This window comes from Pseudophryne corroboree, chromosome 2, assembly GCF_028390025.1.
Source record: "Pseudophryne corroboree isolate aPseCor3 chromosome 2, aPseCor3.hap2, whole genome shotgun sequence".
In the NCBI taxonomy this organism is placed as follows: Eukaryota; Metazoa; Chordata; class Amphibia; order Anura; family Myobatrachidae; genus Pseudophryne; species Pseudophryne corroboree.
In genome coordinates, this window is record NC_086445.1 from 362,028,435 (window position 1) to 362,047,367 (window position 18,933).

The window sequence follows — 18,933 nt, forward strand, 5'->3', positions numbered from 1 at the left end:
CTGGCTCCTGCTATAACCTAACTGCTCCCCAGTCTCCCCCACAATTAAGCTGTGTGAGCACAGTCAGATATTATACATAGATGATGCAGCAGCACACTGGGCTGAGCACAGATATGGTATGTGACTGAGTCACTGTGTATCGTTTTTTCAGGCAGAGAACGGATTATATTAAATAATATAAAACTGCACTGGTGGTCACTGGTCAGTCACTAGTATAACTAACTAATACTATCAGCAAAATTCTGCACTCTCTGTCTGAGTACTCCTCCTAAGCTCCAGTAAATGAAGTGTCACTGTCTCACTCTGTCACTAGTATAACTAACTAATACTATCAGCAAAATTCTGCACTCTCTGTCTGAGTACTCCTCCTAAGCTCCAGTAAATGAAGTGTCACTGTCTCACTCTCACTCTCCTATCTATTTCTTCTCTAAACGGAGAGGACGCCAGCCACGTCCTCTCACTATCAATCTCAATGCACGTGTAAAATGGCGGCGACGCGCGGCTCCTTATATAGAATCCGAGTCTCGCGATAGAATCCGAGCCTCGCGAGAATCCGACAGCGTCATGATGACGTTCGGGCGCGCTCGGGTTAACCGAGCAAGGCGGGAAGATCCGAGTCGCTCGGATCCGTGTAAAAAAAGCTGAAGTTCGGGCGGGTTCGGATTCCGAGGAACCGAACCCGCTCATCTCTATTACATCATAGCCTTAAAGAGTAGGGCAGCGTATCACCCCCAGCGCTGGGGGTTGGTACAGGTACTGGCATTAGTAGGTGTTTCTATAATATCCATTTGGTGTCCGTTCGCTGTCCTTCCATACAATAATGTAATCGTGGTATCTTAAGTAACATTGTGGAGAAGTTATAGAAAAGAGAGAAGAATGAAATGAGAGAAAGGGGAGGGAAAGAACGTAGTGTGACCAAGCTGGGGGGGCTTTCGAATTGGGGAGGAGGTGCGGTGCAATCTCTCTATTTAATCAGTTGCTTGGTTAAGTCATTTGGTAGCATAGACATAGTCTTTGTAGTCTTTGGAGGACATGTAATCTATCCAGGGCATCCATGTGGTCATGAATTCTGAGAGTTTGTCTCTGGAGACCAGGAGGATGTTTTCCATATTCATATAATAACTAATTCTAGTAAACCATAGTTTCCTTGTGGGTGGGGGTTGAGATCTCCATAGTGTGGGGATGACTGCCAGCGCAGCATTAGACAGGTGGCGGAGTAGTGAAGTTTTGTGCTGAGCCAATGAGATTGAGGAGTGGGAAAGTAACCAAAACGCTGGGTCTGTGGGGACGGGAGCATGGAGTATGTCTTGAGAGATGGATACAACATCAGCCCAGAATGGTTTTAGTAGGGGACAGTTCCACCAGATGTGCATTAGGGAGCCTGTAGCGTTAAGACATCTCCAACATCTGTCCGTCACTCCAGGATACATGAAGTGGAGGAGAGAGGGGTGTCTGTACCATCTCATTAAGAGTTTATATTGAGTTTCCCTAACTTGTATGCATACTGAGCTTTTATGGGATTTAAGGAATATCATCCGCCAGTCTTTGTCTGTTAGGGGAATCCCGAGATCCCTTTCCCAGGCCAGCTGGAAGGGTGTGGGTTTCTGAGCTCCTGGAGTCTGCAGTAGTCTGTAAAGTGAGGAGATGGTATGTTGGGGGGGGGGGGGGGGGGGGGCATGTAGCAACGCACAGCCTCTCGAACTGTGTCAACTCTCGTGAGGCCTGGAGATACCTACGCTCGGAGTATAAGAAGTGTCTAAGCTGTAGGTATTTCCAGAAGTCATGTTGTGGGATTTCCCATTTTGATCGTTTTTTCGAGAATTGTTTAACTCCTGAGGAAACTGCCAGCTGGCCCACCCTAGAGAGACCTTCAAGGGCCCAGTCACGAAAATGGGAGGGTATTAAGCCGGGTTGGAAGTCGGGATTAGCTAGAAAAGAGGTCAGTGGGCCAAAACCGGAAGAGAGGGAGGGCCAGCGGCGTGCTTTTTTCCAAAAGGAAAGGGTCGAGGTGATGGTTGGGTGAGGGGATGGGGGCTTGGGTAGGGAGGGGAGCCAGGGAAAGATCTCTGGGAATTGTTGCATGTATAGCCCCTCTATAGCCACCCATTGCTTTGTGTCTTGACTCCTCGTCCAATCCAGAACCCTATTGAGCAATATTGCCCAATAGTAGCCTCTGATATCAGGTAACTGAAAACCACCACTTCGAGTGGAGCGGATCATAATGGATCGGCTGATTCTTGGTCGTCTCCGAGACCAAATAAATTGTTGTATCAAGAGTTGGATGGACCTGAACCAGGAGTCTGGGATCCGTATGGGGAGGGCCTGTTGTTTGTAGAGTAATTTGGGGAGAGTATTCATTTTTACAACATTCACCCTCCCCAGCCAAGAGAGTGGTTTGAGGTACCATCTGCTATAGTCAGCCCTGAGTGTTCGAAGGAGGGGGGCGAAGTTTAAAGTGTATAAACAAGACAGGTCATTTGGCAGCTGTATTCCCAAGTAGGACAAGTGGGAGGCATTCCAGGTAAAGGGGAAGGATCGCTTAAGTTTAGCTATTGTGTCGGGGGAGGGGGGGGGGGGGGGTGGAGATGTTCAGGGCGCATGATTTGGACATGTTGATCTTAAAGTTGGAGAGTGTTCCAAAATGGGAAAGCTCCTGCATAAGGTGAGGGAGGGAGGAAACCGGGTGTGTTATTGTGGCTAGTAGATCGTCAGCAAACAGGGAAAGTTTGTGCTCTGTATCACCAATCCTCAGGCCCGTAATGCTATCATTGGCCCTAATAGCTCTAGCAAAAGCTTCGATACAGAGGACAAAGAGTAGAGGGGATAGTGGGCAGCCCTGTCGTGTCCCGTTGCTTATGGGAAAGGAGTCGGATAAAGATCCGTTTACTCGAACCCGAGCTATGGGTGATCTATAAAGTCCCATTATTCTATCAAGCATCCGGGGACCCAATCCAATATGCTCCAGCACAGACCTCATAAAACCCCAACCGACCCTGTTGAAAGCCTTTTCGGCGTCGGTGGATAGCAGCACTGTGGGTGGTCCACCCTGGGACGCGATGTGGATCAGGCTCAGTACCTTAGTGGTATTGTCCTTTGCCTCACGGTTCGGGACAAAGCCCACCTGGTCGTTATGGATTAGGGAAGGCAGGAATACGTTCAGTCTATTTGCCATTAGTTTTGCGAAAATCTTGACATCGACGTTTAGGAGGGATATGGGCCTATAGCTGGAACATACCGAGGGGTCCTTACCGGGTTTGGGCAAGACAGAGATGTGTGCCTCCAGGGACTGGCTAGTGAAGTAGGTTTCTGCGGAAATTGGATTAAAGGCTTGAAGAAGATAGGTGGATGTGAGGTCTTTGAATTGTTTATAGTAGGTGAGGGTGAAGCCGTCCGGCCCTGGGCTCTTACCAGATGGCGTCATGGCCAGGGCAGTCTCCAATTCTTGTTGGGTAAAAGGTAGCTCCAGAGCTTCCCTATCTGAAGGTGGTAGGACGGGGTAGGACACTTTTTCTAGATATGCCTTCGCTTGTAAAAAGTCGTAAGGGGTGGCGGTGCCATCAGGTCGGTTCTCTAAGTTATATAAAAGGGAGTAATACTGTTTGAAGCATGCCGCAATTTCTGGGGTTTTGAATCGGAGAGTATTTCCGAGATCTTTTATATTGTTAATATACAAAGAGGAGCGTTGGGCCTTGAGAGCCTGGGCCAGGAGGCGACCAGGTTTATTACCCCACTGGTAATATTTGGAGTTGCATTTACGAACTGAAAGTTGGATACTATCAGTAAGGGTTTTCTTTAGCTGGGCCCGTGTATCCAGAAGTTCTAAGTAATCGGACTCCGACAGAGTCGTTTTGTGCAGGGACTCAAAATGGTGGAGTCGGTCTAATAGTTTGGTGATTAGTGCTGACCTCTGCTTCTTCATAAATGTCCCCAACTGTATGAGCTTACCTCGTATGGTGCATTTATGTGCTTCCCACAGGGTAATTTTTGAGACATCGTCGGTGTCGTTTATGGAGAAGAATTCAGCCAGGGCTTTTTCTATTTCACCCTTACAATATTGGTCTTGCAGCAATGACTCATTAAGACGCCAGGTCCATTGACCTGGGGTAGTCTGGGGGGTCGAAAGCGTCATGTGTACTGGGGCATGGTCAGACCAGGTTATCGAACCTATGGAGGAGTCTAATAAGGGGAGATGCCTATGGCTCAGAAATAAATAATCAAGGCGGGAGTAGGCATTGTGTGGGGGGGAATAGAAGGAGTAGTCTCTGTCCGAAGGATGAAGAATCCGCCAGGAGTCAGCCAACTGGAGGTCGTGAAACAGTCGTCTAACCTGTCGGTATTGACGTTGGGAAGCCCGGGGAGCGTTAGAAGATGAATCTAAGGATGGATCCATTATCCAGTTCAGGTCGCCTCCTAGAACAGTCACCCCTGAAAGGAATGGTTCTATTTGGGAGAGTGCGGTGCGGAAAAATGGAACCTGGTCCTTGTTTGGCGCGTTAAGTGCAATAAATGTGTATGGGCAAGTGCATATGGTACAACGAACTATCAGGAGTCGAGCCGGGATCAACTTATGGACTGATACGTCTGACAGCTGGAGAGTCCTGGAGAACACTATCGCTACACCCTTTGATTTAGAGTCTGGGTTATTATTACAAAAGGCCTGGGGGTAATGGTAGTTAGTCAGGGGAGGATTTTTAGCTGAGATTTTGAAATGCGTCTCCTGGACCAGTGCAACATCTACTCTATCAGCCCAAAGGGACCTCAAAAGGGATGATCTTTTCTCCGGTACATTGAGACCTTTCGCGTTAATCGATGCGACTTTAATTTTGCCTGTAGACGTCATAGGGGATATGTGTTATAATGGAGGGCGGTGGGTCCAGAATGGTCAATAGAGGAAGAGAGGGAGAAGTAGGGAGGAAAAAGAAAAGGACAGAACATGGAGAAAAAACAATGAAAACATTCAAAAAACCCGCAATGGAGTAACCGATCCAACTAAGGATCGGGAACCCAAGAGGCCAAACAGCCAGGAGCGGGTATGGGGCGGGTGAGGGAGCCACCGCCAAAGGCAAAACGATAATGAGAAAAAAGTATGCATTAAACAGTATACATGTATAGATTTAACTAATTACAAGCAATAAACTATAAGCCTTAAACCTCATCAACATAGTGAAATCTTCGAATAGGAGGATGCAAGAAATTCCGTAATAATAGAACAGGAAATTACAATAATAATCAACGACCCAAGACATGTTGGGGGGGTAGGGTGAGGGCGGAACCTCAGTAACAGCGTGGGTTCACTTGGGGGTTCTTCAGACGTGTGAGATGGTATAACGTTGTAACCTGAGAATAGTGTCACGTTGCAAACCTACAGAAACTTTTTAAGTAAAGCTAAAACAAAAAAGGAATCTCAGGTAGTCGGTCAGGTAACACGTGAATCCTTATTGGAGGGGGATCCATTGGTGCTCTTCCCTCCAGCCTTTCGCACCACTTGCCAAGATGATCCTGTATTCAGGGATTGGTGAGATGGTAGCTCTGGGATAGGGAAGTCCCAATCGCGTAGATCAGGTTTTGGTATACCAAGTCCTATACAGAACTCTGGGAGATCCAAGTAGGAGTTGAGGGTGTGGGTTTTCCCGGATGAGGAGACCTGAAGATTAAAGGGAAAGCCCCACCTGTATTTCAATTGGCGTTTGCGGAGTTCATCCGTTAGGGGCTTGAGGGCCTTCCGCTGTTGTAGTGTATGCCAGGACAAGTCTTGGTAAATTTGGATCGCGGAACCGTTGAAGTCCACTCCATCAAGTTGGCGGACTTTGCGCATGATGTCCTCTTTTTGGGAGAAATAATGCAACCTGCATATGACATCGCGTGGTCTGTCTGCGGAGAGACCTCTTGGTTTCAAGGCGCGATGAGCCCTATCGAAAGTGATGGTATCATTGGGGTCGTTGCCTAGGATCTCGTTGAAGATCTTTGTAAGAGCGTCGATCAGGCCTGTTTGAGGGACCTCCTTTGGTAGACCCCGCACACGAATATTATTTATCCTCCCTCTGTTGTCCAAATCTGTTATCCGTGTTTGGAGGGAGCGGATCTCCGATGATTGGGCTTCGATGACGGTCGTCAATGATTTTAGGAAAGTGTCAGAGGAAGTTTGGTGGTCCTCCAAGCTCGACACCCGATCAGAGATGTGAGAGATATCCTGTCTCATTGCGGCCAGTTCACGCCTCACTGTGTCTTGCAGGTCTTGTTTAGTGGGGAGATTTTTCATATAGGCTAATATGTCCTGCAGGTCCTTGCCTCCCGGGGAGTGAGCATGTGGTGTATCTGTGTTTGGGGAAGACTGGTGAGGGGTCTGCGGGAGGGAGGGGGAGGTTGTTGTAGGAGAGTTGTCTGTTGGAGCAGGCGAGGTAGGTTGTAAAAAGGGCCTCATTGCAGATTGCGACATGTTCCCCCGAGGAGTTGGTTTGCCGGTCTTCTGAGAAGATTTCTTGTTCTTGGGCATCACTCAATCAGCATCAAGAAGCTTAATTTCCTTGAGATCAAGTTGACGAGGTGAAATACGATTACATGGTTTGCATAAGAGTGCCTTCAGCGGCGCGACTCCCTATGGGTTGGCATTAGCAGCACATTACGGCATCGGTGGCCACGGCAACCGATCCAGGTGCATGTCTTATAGCATTGTAGGCACTAAGAGACTGAGAAGCTATTATATAATTTCTCTTGTGTAAGCAAAAGTTTGCTTCTCCACTAAATTACCCCAAAGTGACCGCCAGGGGGAGCCTTCTAAGTGAGTTATAGCTTGGGATCTGAGGATTGGTGTGTCTCAGGCCTGTGTGGAAATGGAGTCCCTGGCTTCAAGGGGGAAACCAGGCCACAACCCGCAGGGGGGTGTTAAGGCCCCCTTCAGCTTTGTGGAACCAGCCCTCCTAGCAGTGGAGCAACTGAGCCATTCTGGCTTGTATGTGTGAGCACTGTGGTGAGGGAGGGATGCGCCTCTATACAAGAAACGGCGTGTCAGGTAGGTCTGTGATCCCTAGCCACCTCGTGTTTTTTTTTTTTTTTTCCGGGGCTGTGTGTCCAAGGGTGGGGAGAGCCCTGGGGTCTGTAGAGTGTGGAGGGAGAGGGGTGAGTGTGTCACCTCCGATGCGGCCGGGCGGTTCGGGCGGAGGGATTCGCCGCACCTCGGGGATGCAGGAGAGAGGCGGCCAGCTCGTGGGAGTCCCGGCAGCTCCTTGCGGGCAGCTGGCGCGGCGATCGCGGGCTAAGCTCCGTCTATGGAGCAGACTCACCGCTTCGTGTAGGCCCGTCCCTCCTCTCCTCTGGTGAGTCTCGTTGGGCACGGGGAGGGCGGCAGGATCTCGCTATAAAGCCCGTGTGTAGCGGGAAGTCGTCTTCGGGTGCAGCATCTACTCCAGGCCCCGGTCTCTGTCTGGGGAGGAAGGCCGCAGTCCGCAGGAGCGCTTAAAAGCGCTCCCCGACTCCGTGGGTTCCTCAGGAGCCGGCAGCAGGATAGGGGGGATCTCTGGGGTATCGTCTGGCCGTTTAAGGGTGCGGGTGAATAGGGTTAGGAGGCCTTATATGTGCCAGTTCAGGGAGAGCTGGCGAGAGGCACATCCACTTCACTTGCCAGCCAAGCCACGCCCCGAAACAATTATTTTATAAGAAACACTGAAATAATTTTCAAAGATTTCTTTTTGACACATACTGAGCCAGGAGTACAAATCATGTAATTACTTAAAACAAATAACATCACAGCCTTCCACGCTGCATATAACTGGAGATTTCGTAACTGACTATATGTACAGAATTCCCATCTTTTTTCGTAACATTCTGTTTTACATGGTCTGAGCAAAAGAAAAATGTCACCTTTGTTGTGTGTATGTGTTTTGCATGACCTGATTACATGAGTTATTAGTCACTGTATTACCACAAATGTCCAGGTGATCTATGTAAGGCACATTCTAAGTCAGACGCAGCGGTCATGTTGGACACACTGGAGCATTGTAGAAGGTGACTGGAAGGTAGCAGGAGGTGGCTAGAAAATGGATGGCAATGCTACATCTTATGGGAATTTTGGAGGAGTGTTGTGGGCATGTCAGGGAAAGTGGTTCCATACAAAGACGTTACACTGCTCACATACATGGATGGACAACCTGCACCTGCCATAGGGCTGGTGCAAGTTTCCATGTCGCTTCTAAAGATGCACCAAACGGTATTTCAGGGTATACAGATGCTGCCAGTGGGCTTCCCAATCCTTGCACATTCAGATGCATGGATCTCCACCAGGAAGGACTTTGCAGCGGCATTAGCAGCAAAAGATGCAGCCACGACCACGTCTGTGTCCGACTCAGGATCATAATGTGCTTCCATATGTATTTCAATCTGAATTCATCTTATTACATGAAAAGTATTTGATTAAATATTTGGCCTACTCACAGGAGGCCCCGGTAAGCCAGGAATACCATGTGCTCCATCCTTTCCTGGAAGTCCTTCAATCCCAACAGCACCAGGAATACCAGAGTCACCTTTTGCACCCTTCACACCTTCAGAAATAGTAAAGGTTAGTGATTACCATTACACACATCAGTATGCCTTGTGTCAGTGGCAGGTATACACACATGCTGAGAAATAATGTTTGCTCCATGTCTACAGCACTACAACACGGCCCTAATTGTGAGACGAGTAAATATAATGGTCTGACACAAACATATTGGTATTCCATACAGAAAAATTAGTATATGTAATAATGCTTCTGAGTGTGTGTGTATATATATATATATATATATATATATATATATATAAAAATAAACCAAGAAAAAAAATAATTGTGATAAATCAAATTGGAAATCATCTACATTGCAGTACTAGACATATACTGCAATTTGAACTACTTACATTATTACATGCATTGTGTTTATACATTTGTTAACTATAGGTTTGGTTTCACTATCACTTTTGCATGTGTAGGTGAGAGCTAGGAAGTGGAACACATATATAACACTGGATGCCTTCATTTTTCTGTTTGTTACTGCCATTTACGTCTATAAAGATCTTCCACATACATGTTCACAATGCATTCCGAGATTTGAGAATCAGAAACTAAAAACTAGAACTTCACCCTGTAGCTTGCAGCTTTGACCATTTGTATGTTGGATTAACTGGGAATGAAAATGTATCACAGGTATGTGCAGCCATATATAACCATACCAGACCATATGACCACAATAGGGCCCAGGAGCACATTGGGCCTTGTCCAGGACGAAAAAACGTGACATTAAAGTATGCATTAAGAGGGCTTCATAATGAATGCATACAGGCAGTTATGATATTTGTAAATGATGTGCCAGATTGCACGTAATACTGTCCTCTACTGGACACTGACTGGAGATAGAGCAGTGTAAATGATGTGCCAGATTGCACGTAATACTGTCCTCTGCTGGACACTGACTGGAGACAGAGCAGTGTAAATGATGTGCTAGATTGCACGTAATACTGTCCTCTGCTGGACACTGACTGGAGACAGAGCAGTGTAAATGATGTGCCAGATTGCACGTAATACTGTCCTCTGCTGGACACTGACTGGAGACAGAGCAGTGTAAATGATGTGCCAGATTGCACGTAATACTGTCTTCTACTGGACACTGACAGGAGATAGAGCAGTGTAAATGATGTGCCAGATTGCACGTAATACTGTCCTCTGCTGGACACTGACTGGAGACAGAGCAGTGTAAATGATGTGCTAGATTGCACGTAATACTGTCCTCTGCTGGACACTGACTGGAGATAGAGCAGTGTAAATGATGTGCCAGATTGCACGTAATACTGTCCTCTGCTGGACACTGACTGGAGATAGAGCAGTGTAAATGATGTGCCAGATTGCACGTAATACTGTCCTCTGCTGGACACTGACTGGAGATAGAGCAGTGTAAATGATGTGCCAGATTGCACGTAATACTGTCCTCTGCTGGACACTGACTGGAGACAGAGCAGTGTAAATGATGTGCCAGATTGCACGTAATACTGTCCTCTGCTGGACACTGACTGGAGACAGAGCAGTGTAAATGATGTGCCAGATTGCACGTAATACTGTCCTCTGCTGGACACTGACTGGAGATAGAGCAGTGTAAATGATGTGCCAGATTGCACGTAATACTGTCCTCTGCTGGACACTGACTGGAGACAGAGCAGTGTAAATGATGTGCCAGATTGCTCGTAATACTGTCCTCTACTGGACACTGACTGGAGACAGAGCAGTGTAAATGATGTGCTAGATTGCACGTAATACTGTCCTCTGCTGGACACTGACTGGTGATAGAGCAGTTTAAATGATGTGCCAGATTGCACGTAATACTGTCCTCTACTGGACACTGACTGGAGATAGAGCAGTGTAAATGATGTGCTAGATTGCACGTAATACTGTCCTCTACTGGACACTGACTGGAGACAGAGCAGTGTAAATGATGTGCTAGATTGCACGTAATACTGTCCTCTACTGGACACTGACTGGAGATAGAGCAGTGTAAATGATGTGCCAGATTGCACGTAATACTGTCCTCTGCTGGACACTGACTGGAGATAGAGCAGTGTAAATGATGTGCCAGATTGCACGTAATACTGTCCTCTGCTGGACACTGACTGGAGATAGAGCAGTGTAAATGATGTGCCAGATTGCACGTAATACTGTCCTCTGCTGGACACTGACTGGAGATAGAGCAGTGTAAATGATGTGCCAGATTGCACGTAATACTGTCCTCTGCTGGACACTGACTGGAGACAGAGCAGTGTAAATGATGTGCCAGATTGCACGTAATACTGTCCTCTGCTGGACACTGACTGGAGACAGAGCAGTGTAAATGATGTGCCAGATTGCACGTAATACTGTCCTCTGCTGGACACTGACTGGAGATAGAGCAGTGTAAATGATGTGCCAGATTGCACGTAATACTGTCCTCTGCTGGACACTGACTGGAGACAGAGCAGTGTAAATGATGTGCCAGATTGCTCGTAATACTGTCCTCTACTGGACACTGACTGGAGACAGAGCAGTGTAAATGATGTGCTAGATTGCACGTAATACTGTCCTCTGCTGGACACTGACTGGTGATAGAGCAGTTTAAATGATGTGCCAGATTGCACGTAATACTGTCCTCTACTGGACACTGACTGGAGATAGAGCAGTGTAAATGATGTGCTAGATTGCACGTAATACTGTCCTCTACTGGACACTGACTGGAGACAGAGCAGTGTAAATGATGTGCTAGATTGCACGTAATACTGTCCTCTACTGGACACTGACTGGAGATAGAGCAGTGTAAATGATGTGCCAGATTGCACGTAATACTGTCCTCTGCTGGACACTGACTGGAGATAGAGCAGTGTAAATGATGTGCCAGATTGCACGTAATACTGTCCTCTGCTGGACACTGACTGGAGATAGAGCAGTGTAAATGATGTGCCAGATTGCACGTGATACTGTCCTCTGCTGGACACTGACTGGAGATAGAGCAGTGTAAATGATGTGCCAGATTGCACGTAATACTGTCCTCTGCTGGACACTGGAGATAGAGCATTGTAAATGATGTGCCAGATTGCACAAAATACTAAAAAATACTATCCTCTGCTGGACACTGACTGGAGATAGAGAAGACATCATGGTAAGCATGAATGTATGATATATAATAATAATAATAATAATAATAATAATAATATTTATATAGCGCTCTTTCTCCAACAGGACTCAAAAGCAATGCACATAATACAGAAGATTTAAGTAATATAGCAATAGACAAGTCACGCAGACATAAAAAAGAAAATCTAGAGCACACAGTACGCATAATGCAAGGTTGATGTAGGCATTTTGGGTAATAACTTCCACGGGTTGTTTATTCCACCCTCACAAGGTACCAGGTGAGGCAGCCGTCTAGGGCGCACTGCATAGGATTACTCTGGGTAGAATAGTCTACCCCTACACGAGATGACACAAAATGGGGTGATAGGAGCGTCCTAACCCTCAGAGTAGGGTCCCAACAAAAGCGTCAGGTCCATGTATTTTTCATCCCATCCACAAGCGTACCAGATATGTAATGCACACTTGTCTGGAATGTCTCCTGGATTTCCTGGAAAACGCCTAAATTACAGGGAGCTCGCCTACACTCCCAAGAAAGTAGACCAGCCTCCTGGACCAACCCATTCCCAGTGAAAAGGGTGGTCATGGGGCTGTAACTCAGATTGAGCCATATTATCACAGCCCGGTTCCTCATTAAGGGCCTGTTGCAGACTTGCATGCTACAGTATCTGCACTCAATGTTGATGTTCATGTAGCCGAGAGATTTCTTACAACTGCACATGTGCAGATATGTCTGAAAAGTCCTATAACGCATCCATTACACAGAAAGTGTGCACACAGGTGTTGTTATGATCGATTCAGACAGTATCAGAAATGTGTTGGAAATGGTCTGTTCAGTAGGAGTATTTAATAGGAGTGTTGCTGGCGTGGCAATACAAATGGCTGCATTCCCAGATGCACAGCCACAGGCGTAGGAGGCCGTGGTCAGATGAACAAACTGCACCTGCCATAGGGATTGTGCAAGTTTCTATGATGAGACCGGTGGATACACCAATCAGTATTAAAGTGTGCATGGACACTAAAAGTGGGCGTCTCAGACCTTACACATATGTCGGAATGGATGTGCACAACGGAAGGCGTAGGCAGCATATGCATAAACTGCAATATGGGCAACCGCCAAGAGATGATGCTGTGTATGGTTTTGTGTGTGGCTCACAATTAGGCCCCAAGTGATGTGTTGAGTGGCAGGTGACTAGGCCACCATGATGCAGTTTGTGATACCATTTGCCCCCATATGCAATCTGGATGATCCCTCTATGATCTCCTAGACAGGACCCAGCTGCAGTGCAAGCATTTCCACAGACTTCACAAATAGAGATGTTCTATTACTCTTATTAGAAAGATAAGCAAACTAAAGTGAACGAGCAGATGGTAGCACCAAATATGTGTCTGGAGTGTGGCGTGCTGGAAATATGAGCCTGATAATAAACTTTGCTTGGTAAGTTATTCTTTATACGTTTTAGGTACTTCCGTTGAGTGAGTGTTAAGGGGACCATACACTTGTGACTTCTCCGAGGGAGAAGTTGCATAAGAGTTCCCTTGAACCGCTCGGCAGTGGTCCTATTGCATACAATGTATCATGGGGGTAATTCCAAGTTGATCGCAGCAGGTAATTTTTTAGCTGTTGGGCAAAACCATGTGCACTGCAGGGGGGGGGGGGCAGATGTAACATTTGCAGAGAGAGTTAGATTTGGGTGGGTTATTTTGTTTCTGTGCAGGGTAAATACTGGCTGCTTTATTTTTACACTGCAATTTAGATTGCAGATTGAACTCACCACACCCAAATCTGTCTCTCTCTGCACATGTTATATCTGCCTCCCCTGCAGTGCACATGGTTTTGCCCAACTGCTAACAAAGTTCCTGCTGCGATCAACTCAGAATTACCCCCATATGCGATCCCAGCCATGCCTGCAGGAACCGATATATCTATAGTACAGTACTTCCAATCTAGGTGCACCGATCTGATGCTCACGGGACCGCGCATCGGATCGGAGGAAACGCACATGCAATTTGCCAGTTTTTATCCGATTTATCGGCCCAAAATGTCTGAATCGGATGAAATCGTGCAAAATCGCCCTAGTGTATGGGCACTGTATCTGCAACAAAGGGAACAACAAATACAAACTGCCTTGTGCTTACTGTATCTGGGGTTATAGGTTCCTAGAAAGTAACAATTAGTGAATTCACTACACGTGTACATTTACCTTTCTCTGTAGCAAACACAGTGTCTCCTTTTTCTCCAACGGGGCCAGGTAGACCAGGGATGCCTGGAAGTCCCTTTTAATTAAATTTATAGAAAAGGATTAATTACATCAGAATGTATTATCCCATAGATAGTGACATAAGGTCCAGGTGCCTGGAATCCTTACTCAAGGTCAAACTTAAGCTGAATACACACCTGTACCATCACAGTTTCCATGCAATTTTACTTTCAATTTCACTGACCACCGGAATTCCCAAAGTGCCAATCCATGGGTACACACCTTTACAATATACTTTTGATCCATAAAACTAATCTGTCTAAAATATCTGCTGAAAATACATTACGGCAGCACTGCTGCTGGTGGAGGAGCATCGGACAAAATAGCTGAAAGTGCATACACACTTTCTGTCTGATATTGTACCATCAAATCTGATGAAAATTAAACTGCACATAAAACCAGATCTTTCAATATGACCAGTTTTCTTCTGATAAAACCTGATCAAAGGTGCATACACACTCTTGAGATATCACATAAATGGGTCAGTATTCAAAAGAACGGCCCAGCAATTATACAGGTGTGTACCCAGTTTTACACCCGTGAATGCAGTTTCATTTTGTATTAACAGGTCATGGAGAAGCAATGCAGCTGCGGGGGTGGGCAGGGATGTATGTACCCATTGGCCAGAATGGCACTCACCAGGGGTTTTAGCCAAGGAGGGGCGCCATCTGGCAGTGCCCCCCATGGCCAGGGGGTAGAATCAAGTAGTAGTGCCAGTACCTGGTGTGCCGCCCTGTACAGTACCTGGCCTGGAGACATGCAGGCAGAGGCCACTATTATTGGCGCCGGTGTCTGCCACCTCACAGTGAAGAAACTCAAAATAAACAACAGCTCCCAGCAGCCCTTACTGCCGGGAGCTGTAGTTTATTTTGATCACTGTAGTGCGGTGAGGTGCCGGACACAGCGGCGACTGGAGTCTCAGGATCATGCTGAGACAGGGCACTGATTTCCCGGCTAAAAGCGCATTTTGTGAGCGTCAGCAGGGCTTCTCACTGGGTGGCCGGCAGCTGTTGACGAGGAAGGCGCCCGGTGCTTAGGAGGCTGGTGCTGGGACAGGAGCTCCAGTGTGGACAGCGAGTCCTCAGACAGCAGGTGGGACCCTTAACTGACACTCAGTGGTGGCTGCGATAGAGGTACTTAGCTGGGCTAAGGGTGTGATTCCGACCTGATGGCTAGCAGGCTACTTTTAGCACTGCTGCGACCAGGTAGTCACCGCCTACAGGGGAGGGGGGATTCGCTGTGCAGGGCTGCGAACCACTGTGCAGAGAGCTGCACAAACAAAAGTTTGTGCAGTTTCTGCACAGCTCAGGACTTACTCACTCGCTGTGATGATCTTGTCCGGAGCTGACGTCAGGATCCCTACCTAGAGAAGGCTGGACACGCCTGCGTTCGCCCGGACACGCCTTCAAAACAGTGAGTAGACACCCCCAGCCGGGCTCTTCCTGTCAATCTTCTAGCGTTTGCGCCACTGCGAACGCTTTCTTCATTCATTTCGTCACTGCACGGCGAAGGCCATCACCGGGCAGCAAGGCGCCTGTGCATTGCCGCCTGCGCATGCGCAGTTCTGACCTGTTCGCACGGCTGTGAAAAATTGCACCGTGCGAACGGGTCGGAATGACCCCCTAAATTCAGTCTTAATCTCGCAGCAGTTTAACTGGCCCCATCATGTGGCAGCTGTGTTGGTTCCTGAGCTGGATGCAAATGCAATCCACGAATGTCTTCCTTCAAATATACCATACAGTATTATTTAGCATAGTAATACCCATATCAGCACAATGTAGTGCACCTATCTCTTACACTAATTTAGAGAATTTATAGGAGAGGATAAATTAAGCCTATTCCTTCCAGGCTCAGTAAATACACTGTATCCAATTATACGTATTTGATCAGTCACATCCACCAAAGTACATTGAAGCACACAGACAATTCAATGTGAATACATACTCATATGTTTCTCTAATCAGATGATGGATCTCTATTATAAACTGCAACATAATATGCTTGGAGAGAGCTTGAGTCCAAATACATGTATAATGGGGGTCATTCCGAGTTGTTCGCTCGGTAAAAATCTTCGCATCGCAGTGATTTTCCGCTTAATGCGCATGCGCAATGTCCGCACTGCGACTGCGCCAAGTAAATTTGCTATGCACTTAGTAATTTTACTCACAGCTTTTTCATCGGTCTGGCGATCGTAATGTGATTGACAGGAAATGGGTGTTTCTGGGCGGAAACAGGCCGTTTTATGGGCGTGTGGGAAAAAACGCTACCGTTTCCGGAAAAAACGCAGGAGTGGCCGGAGAAACGGAGGAGTGTCTGGGCGAACGCTGGGAGTGTTTGTGACGTCAAACCAGGAACGACAAGCACTGAACTGATCGCAGATGCTGAGTAAGTCTGGAGCTACTCAGAAACTGCTACGAGGTGTGTAATCGCAATATTGCGAATACATCGTGCGCAATTTTACTATGCTAAGATTCACTCCCAGTAGGCGTAGGCTTAGCGTGTGCAAAGCTGCTAAAAACGGCTTGCGAGCGAACAACTCGGAATGACCCCCAATGTCCTCAGATTATAGGTTTTGCAAGCAGTGCAAGGATCAAATGCGCCCAGGCTTGGTAATGACTCCACTCAAAGAGACAGATAGGTAGTATACTATGCAGGAGTTAGGGTAAATGCCCTTGTGTGTGCTGTTTGACAATACTGTGCCACTGCGGTGTATATATCCACTGTGGGTAGCAATCCCTTTCTGCGGTCGATGTGGTATCGGGTCCCAATATGCAGTCAGCTGACCGGAACCAGAAGTGATGCGCGTTTTTCCTTTTAGCTTGATCACACTGTGTGGGCATAATGTGTAATGGGCACTAATACCATACCCTCCAACTGTACCTTTTTGGCCTGTACAGTACCGAGTTTGATGGTCTGTACCGGCCAAAAGGGCGTTGTACCAGTTTTCAGTGTCTCCCATTACAATGGAAGCCTTGTTGGAGCGCCTTTTAGCCACGTGACCACGCCCCTTTTCTGTTTTTGTAACGGTTTTTAGCTGGGCAGTGTTGGAGGATATGTAATACTGTGTGGGTATCATGTGTAACGGCACTAATACTGTGTGGCCATAATGTGTAACGTGCACTAATATTGTGTGGGCATAATGTGTAAGGGGCACTAATACTGTGTACAACTAAAGGTGGCAAGCTCTGAAAAGCTGAGCTTTCCAAGAGATTGGTAAAATGTGCCAGCAGCAGTCCCCATTGATAATTGTCAAATAATTCTGCTGTATAGTGTGGGATGGTAGGACTGTGTATCATCAGTGAAACATGCAAAACGTCACTGCCGAATGAGGCCAATATTTTCCAGTTTGGATTACCCCAACAGTTTGGGCCAATAGTTTTTCTTTTCATTAGTGGACCTAAAAATATTTCTTCTCATATTCAAACTGTTAAGGTGAAAAAGTCATTAATAGTGAAAAAATGACAAATTTGTTTGTATTATTTTACATAATTTGTCATTTTAAAAATAACATTTTAAATTGCATTTTCTGCTACTCCTGATAAATTACTCATATTTGACCTTTGATCACTCTACCGGGTTAATGTTATTGAATTCTGAACTATGATTAAGGGGGGCATTTACTAAGCAGTGATAAGAGTGGAGAAGTGAGCCAGTGGACCAATCAACCAATCAGCAGCTCTGTATCATTTTATAGTATGCAAAGTATAGATGTTACTTCAGTGTTGATTGGTTGCCAATGCCATGGGCAACTTCTCCACTGGCTCACTTCTCCTCTCTTATCACTGCTTAGTAAATGTCCGCCATAATCTCTGACTACAAACACTAGCAGACCTGGAAACAGCTGAAGAGCCACAGACTGCCAAATACGGGTGTAATAATTTGACCTGTCCTCCCTAAATTGAGAATACAATATAAAAGGAAATGTCTCACCTCAATACCGGGGGTACCTGGCTGCCCAGGACCTCCTGTATCTCCTGCTTCTCCTTTATTACCAGGTATACCAGAAGGACCTGAGAAACCTACAGGACCAGGATCTCCAGCAGGTCCTCTTGCTAATTCAGCACCAGAAGAACATTTACAATCTCCCTGATCACCTGGAGAATATGAGACATGGGTGGCAGAAAATACAAAGACATCAATGTGTTGTCATCTAGCATTCTCTTCACTCAGAAACTAATAATAATATTTATATTTAGTACTATGCGTATGAAAGCATGCAGAAAACGTACAGATGCGATAGCTTACGCAATGGTTCTGCACCAGATTGCGCAATTACAGCCTCTCACACTATTATATTGCTTTATCCTGATTCAGGTAGTGATTTCTTGTCAAAATACCAGTCTACTGTCTATAGCTGGGTACACACTGGGCGATAGTGCATGCATTTCTCACAGAGAAAGATAGTCTGTTTTAAAAACGAGGCACAGTAGGTTTTATTTATAGAGGCGATAGCAAAACATGAATTAGCACAATGACTATGTTTAAGTTTGCAGATAATTCATGAACAAATATGCTTCAACTAATTTTAAAGAGATTTTATTTAAAAAATTGAAGCTTGATAAAAAATAAGATCACCTTTAATTCCTTTTGAACCAGCAAAACCGGGGAATCCATTTGGTCCATTTTTTCCTGGTGCTCCCTGGAAACCTTTTCGCCCAATGCGTCCACCTACAATTACAATATATCAATATATAAAAGCATAACAGATGAACACATTTTATTAACTAATAAAATTACTAGATAATAGATTCAATAGAAAATGGCATGTAGAAGTACAACCTCACTAACTGGTGGAAAAAGTGGATAGCAAGACTATAAAAGGCTGCCCTAACCCATACTTGCCTACTTGACCCTCTCCATGAGGGAGAAAATGCTCTGTTCCTGGACTTTCCTGGTAATGTATGATTGCCATCACCTGTGGTGAAACGCCTTTCTTATCAATTAACTAGCTCACCACAGGTGATGGCAATCATACATTACCAGGAAAGTCCAGGAACAGAGCATTTTCTCTCTCATGGAGAGGGTCAGGTAGGCAAGTATGCCCTAACCTAGACT

The 18,933-nt window shown here is 46.2% G+C and overlaps 1 protein-coding gene across 2 annotated transcripts in view; it reads right to left on the reverse strand.

The window, feature by feature from the left end:
• COL4A2 (collagen type IV alpha 2 chain) overlaps positions 1 to 18,933 on the reverse strand; it is a 711,921-nt gene that overhangs the window by 105,653 nt on the left and 587,335 nt on the right. For both annotated transcript variants that reach the window (XM_063953175.1, XM_063953174.1), the window contains 4 exons: positions 18,454 to 18,546; positions 17,809 to 17,972; positions 13,822 to 13,894; positions 8,428 to 8,534 (listed from right to left, as the gene is read on the reverse strand). In XM_063953175.1, coding sequence (XP_063809245.1) covers positions 8,428 to 8,534; positions 13,822 to 13,894; positions 17,809 to 17,972; positions 18,454 to 18,546 — 437 coding nt within the window. The remainder of the gene's footprint in view (positions 1 to 8,427; positions 8,535 to 13,821; positions 13,895 to 17,808; positions 17,973 to 18,453; positions 18,547 to 18,933) is intronic.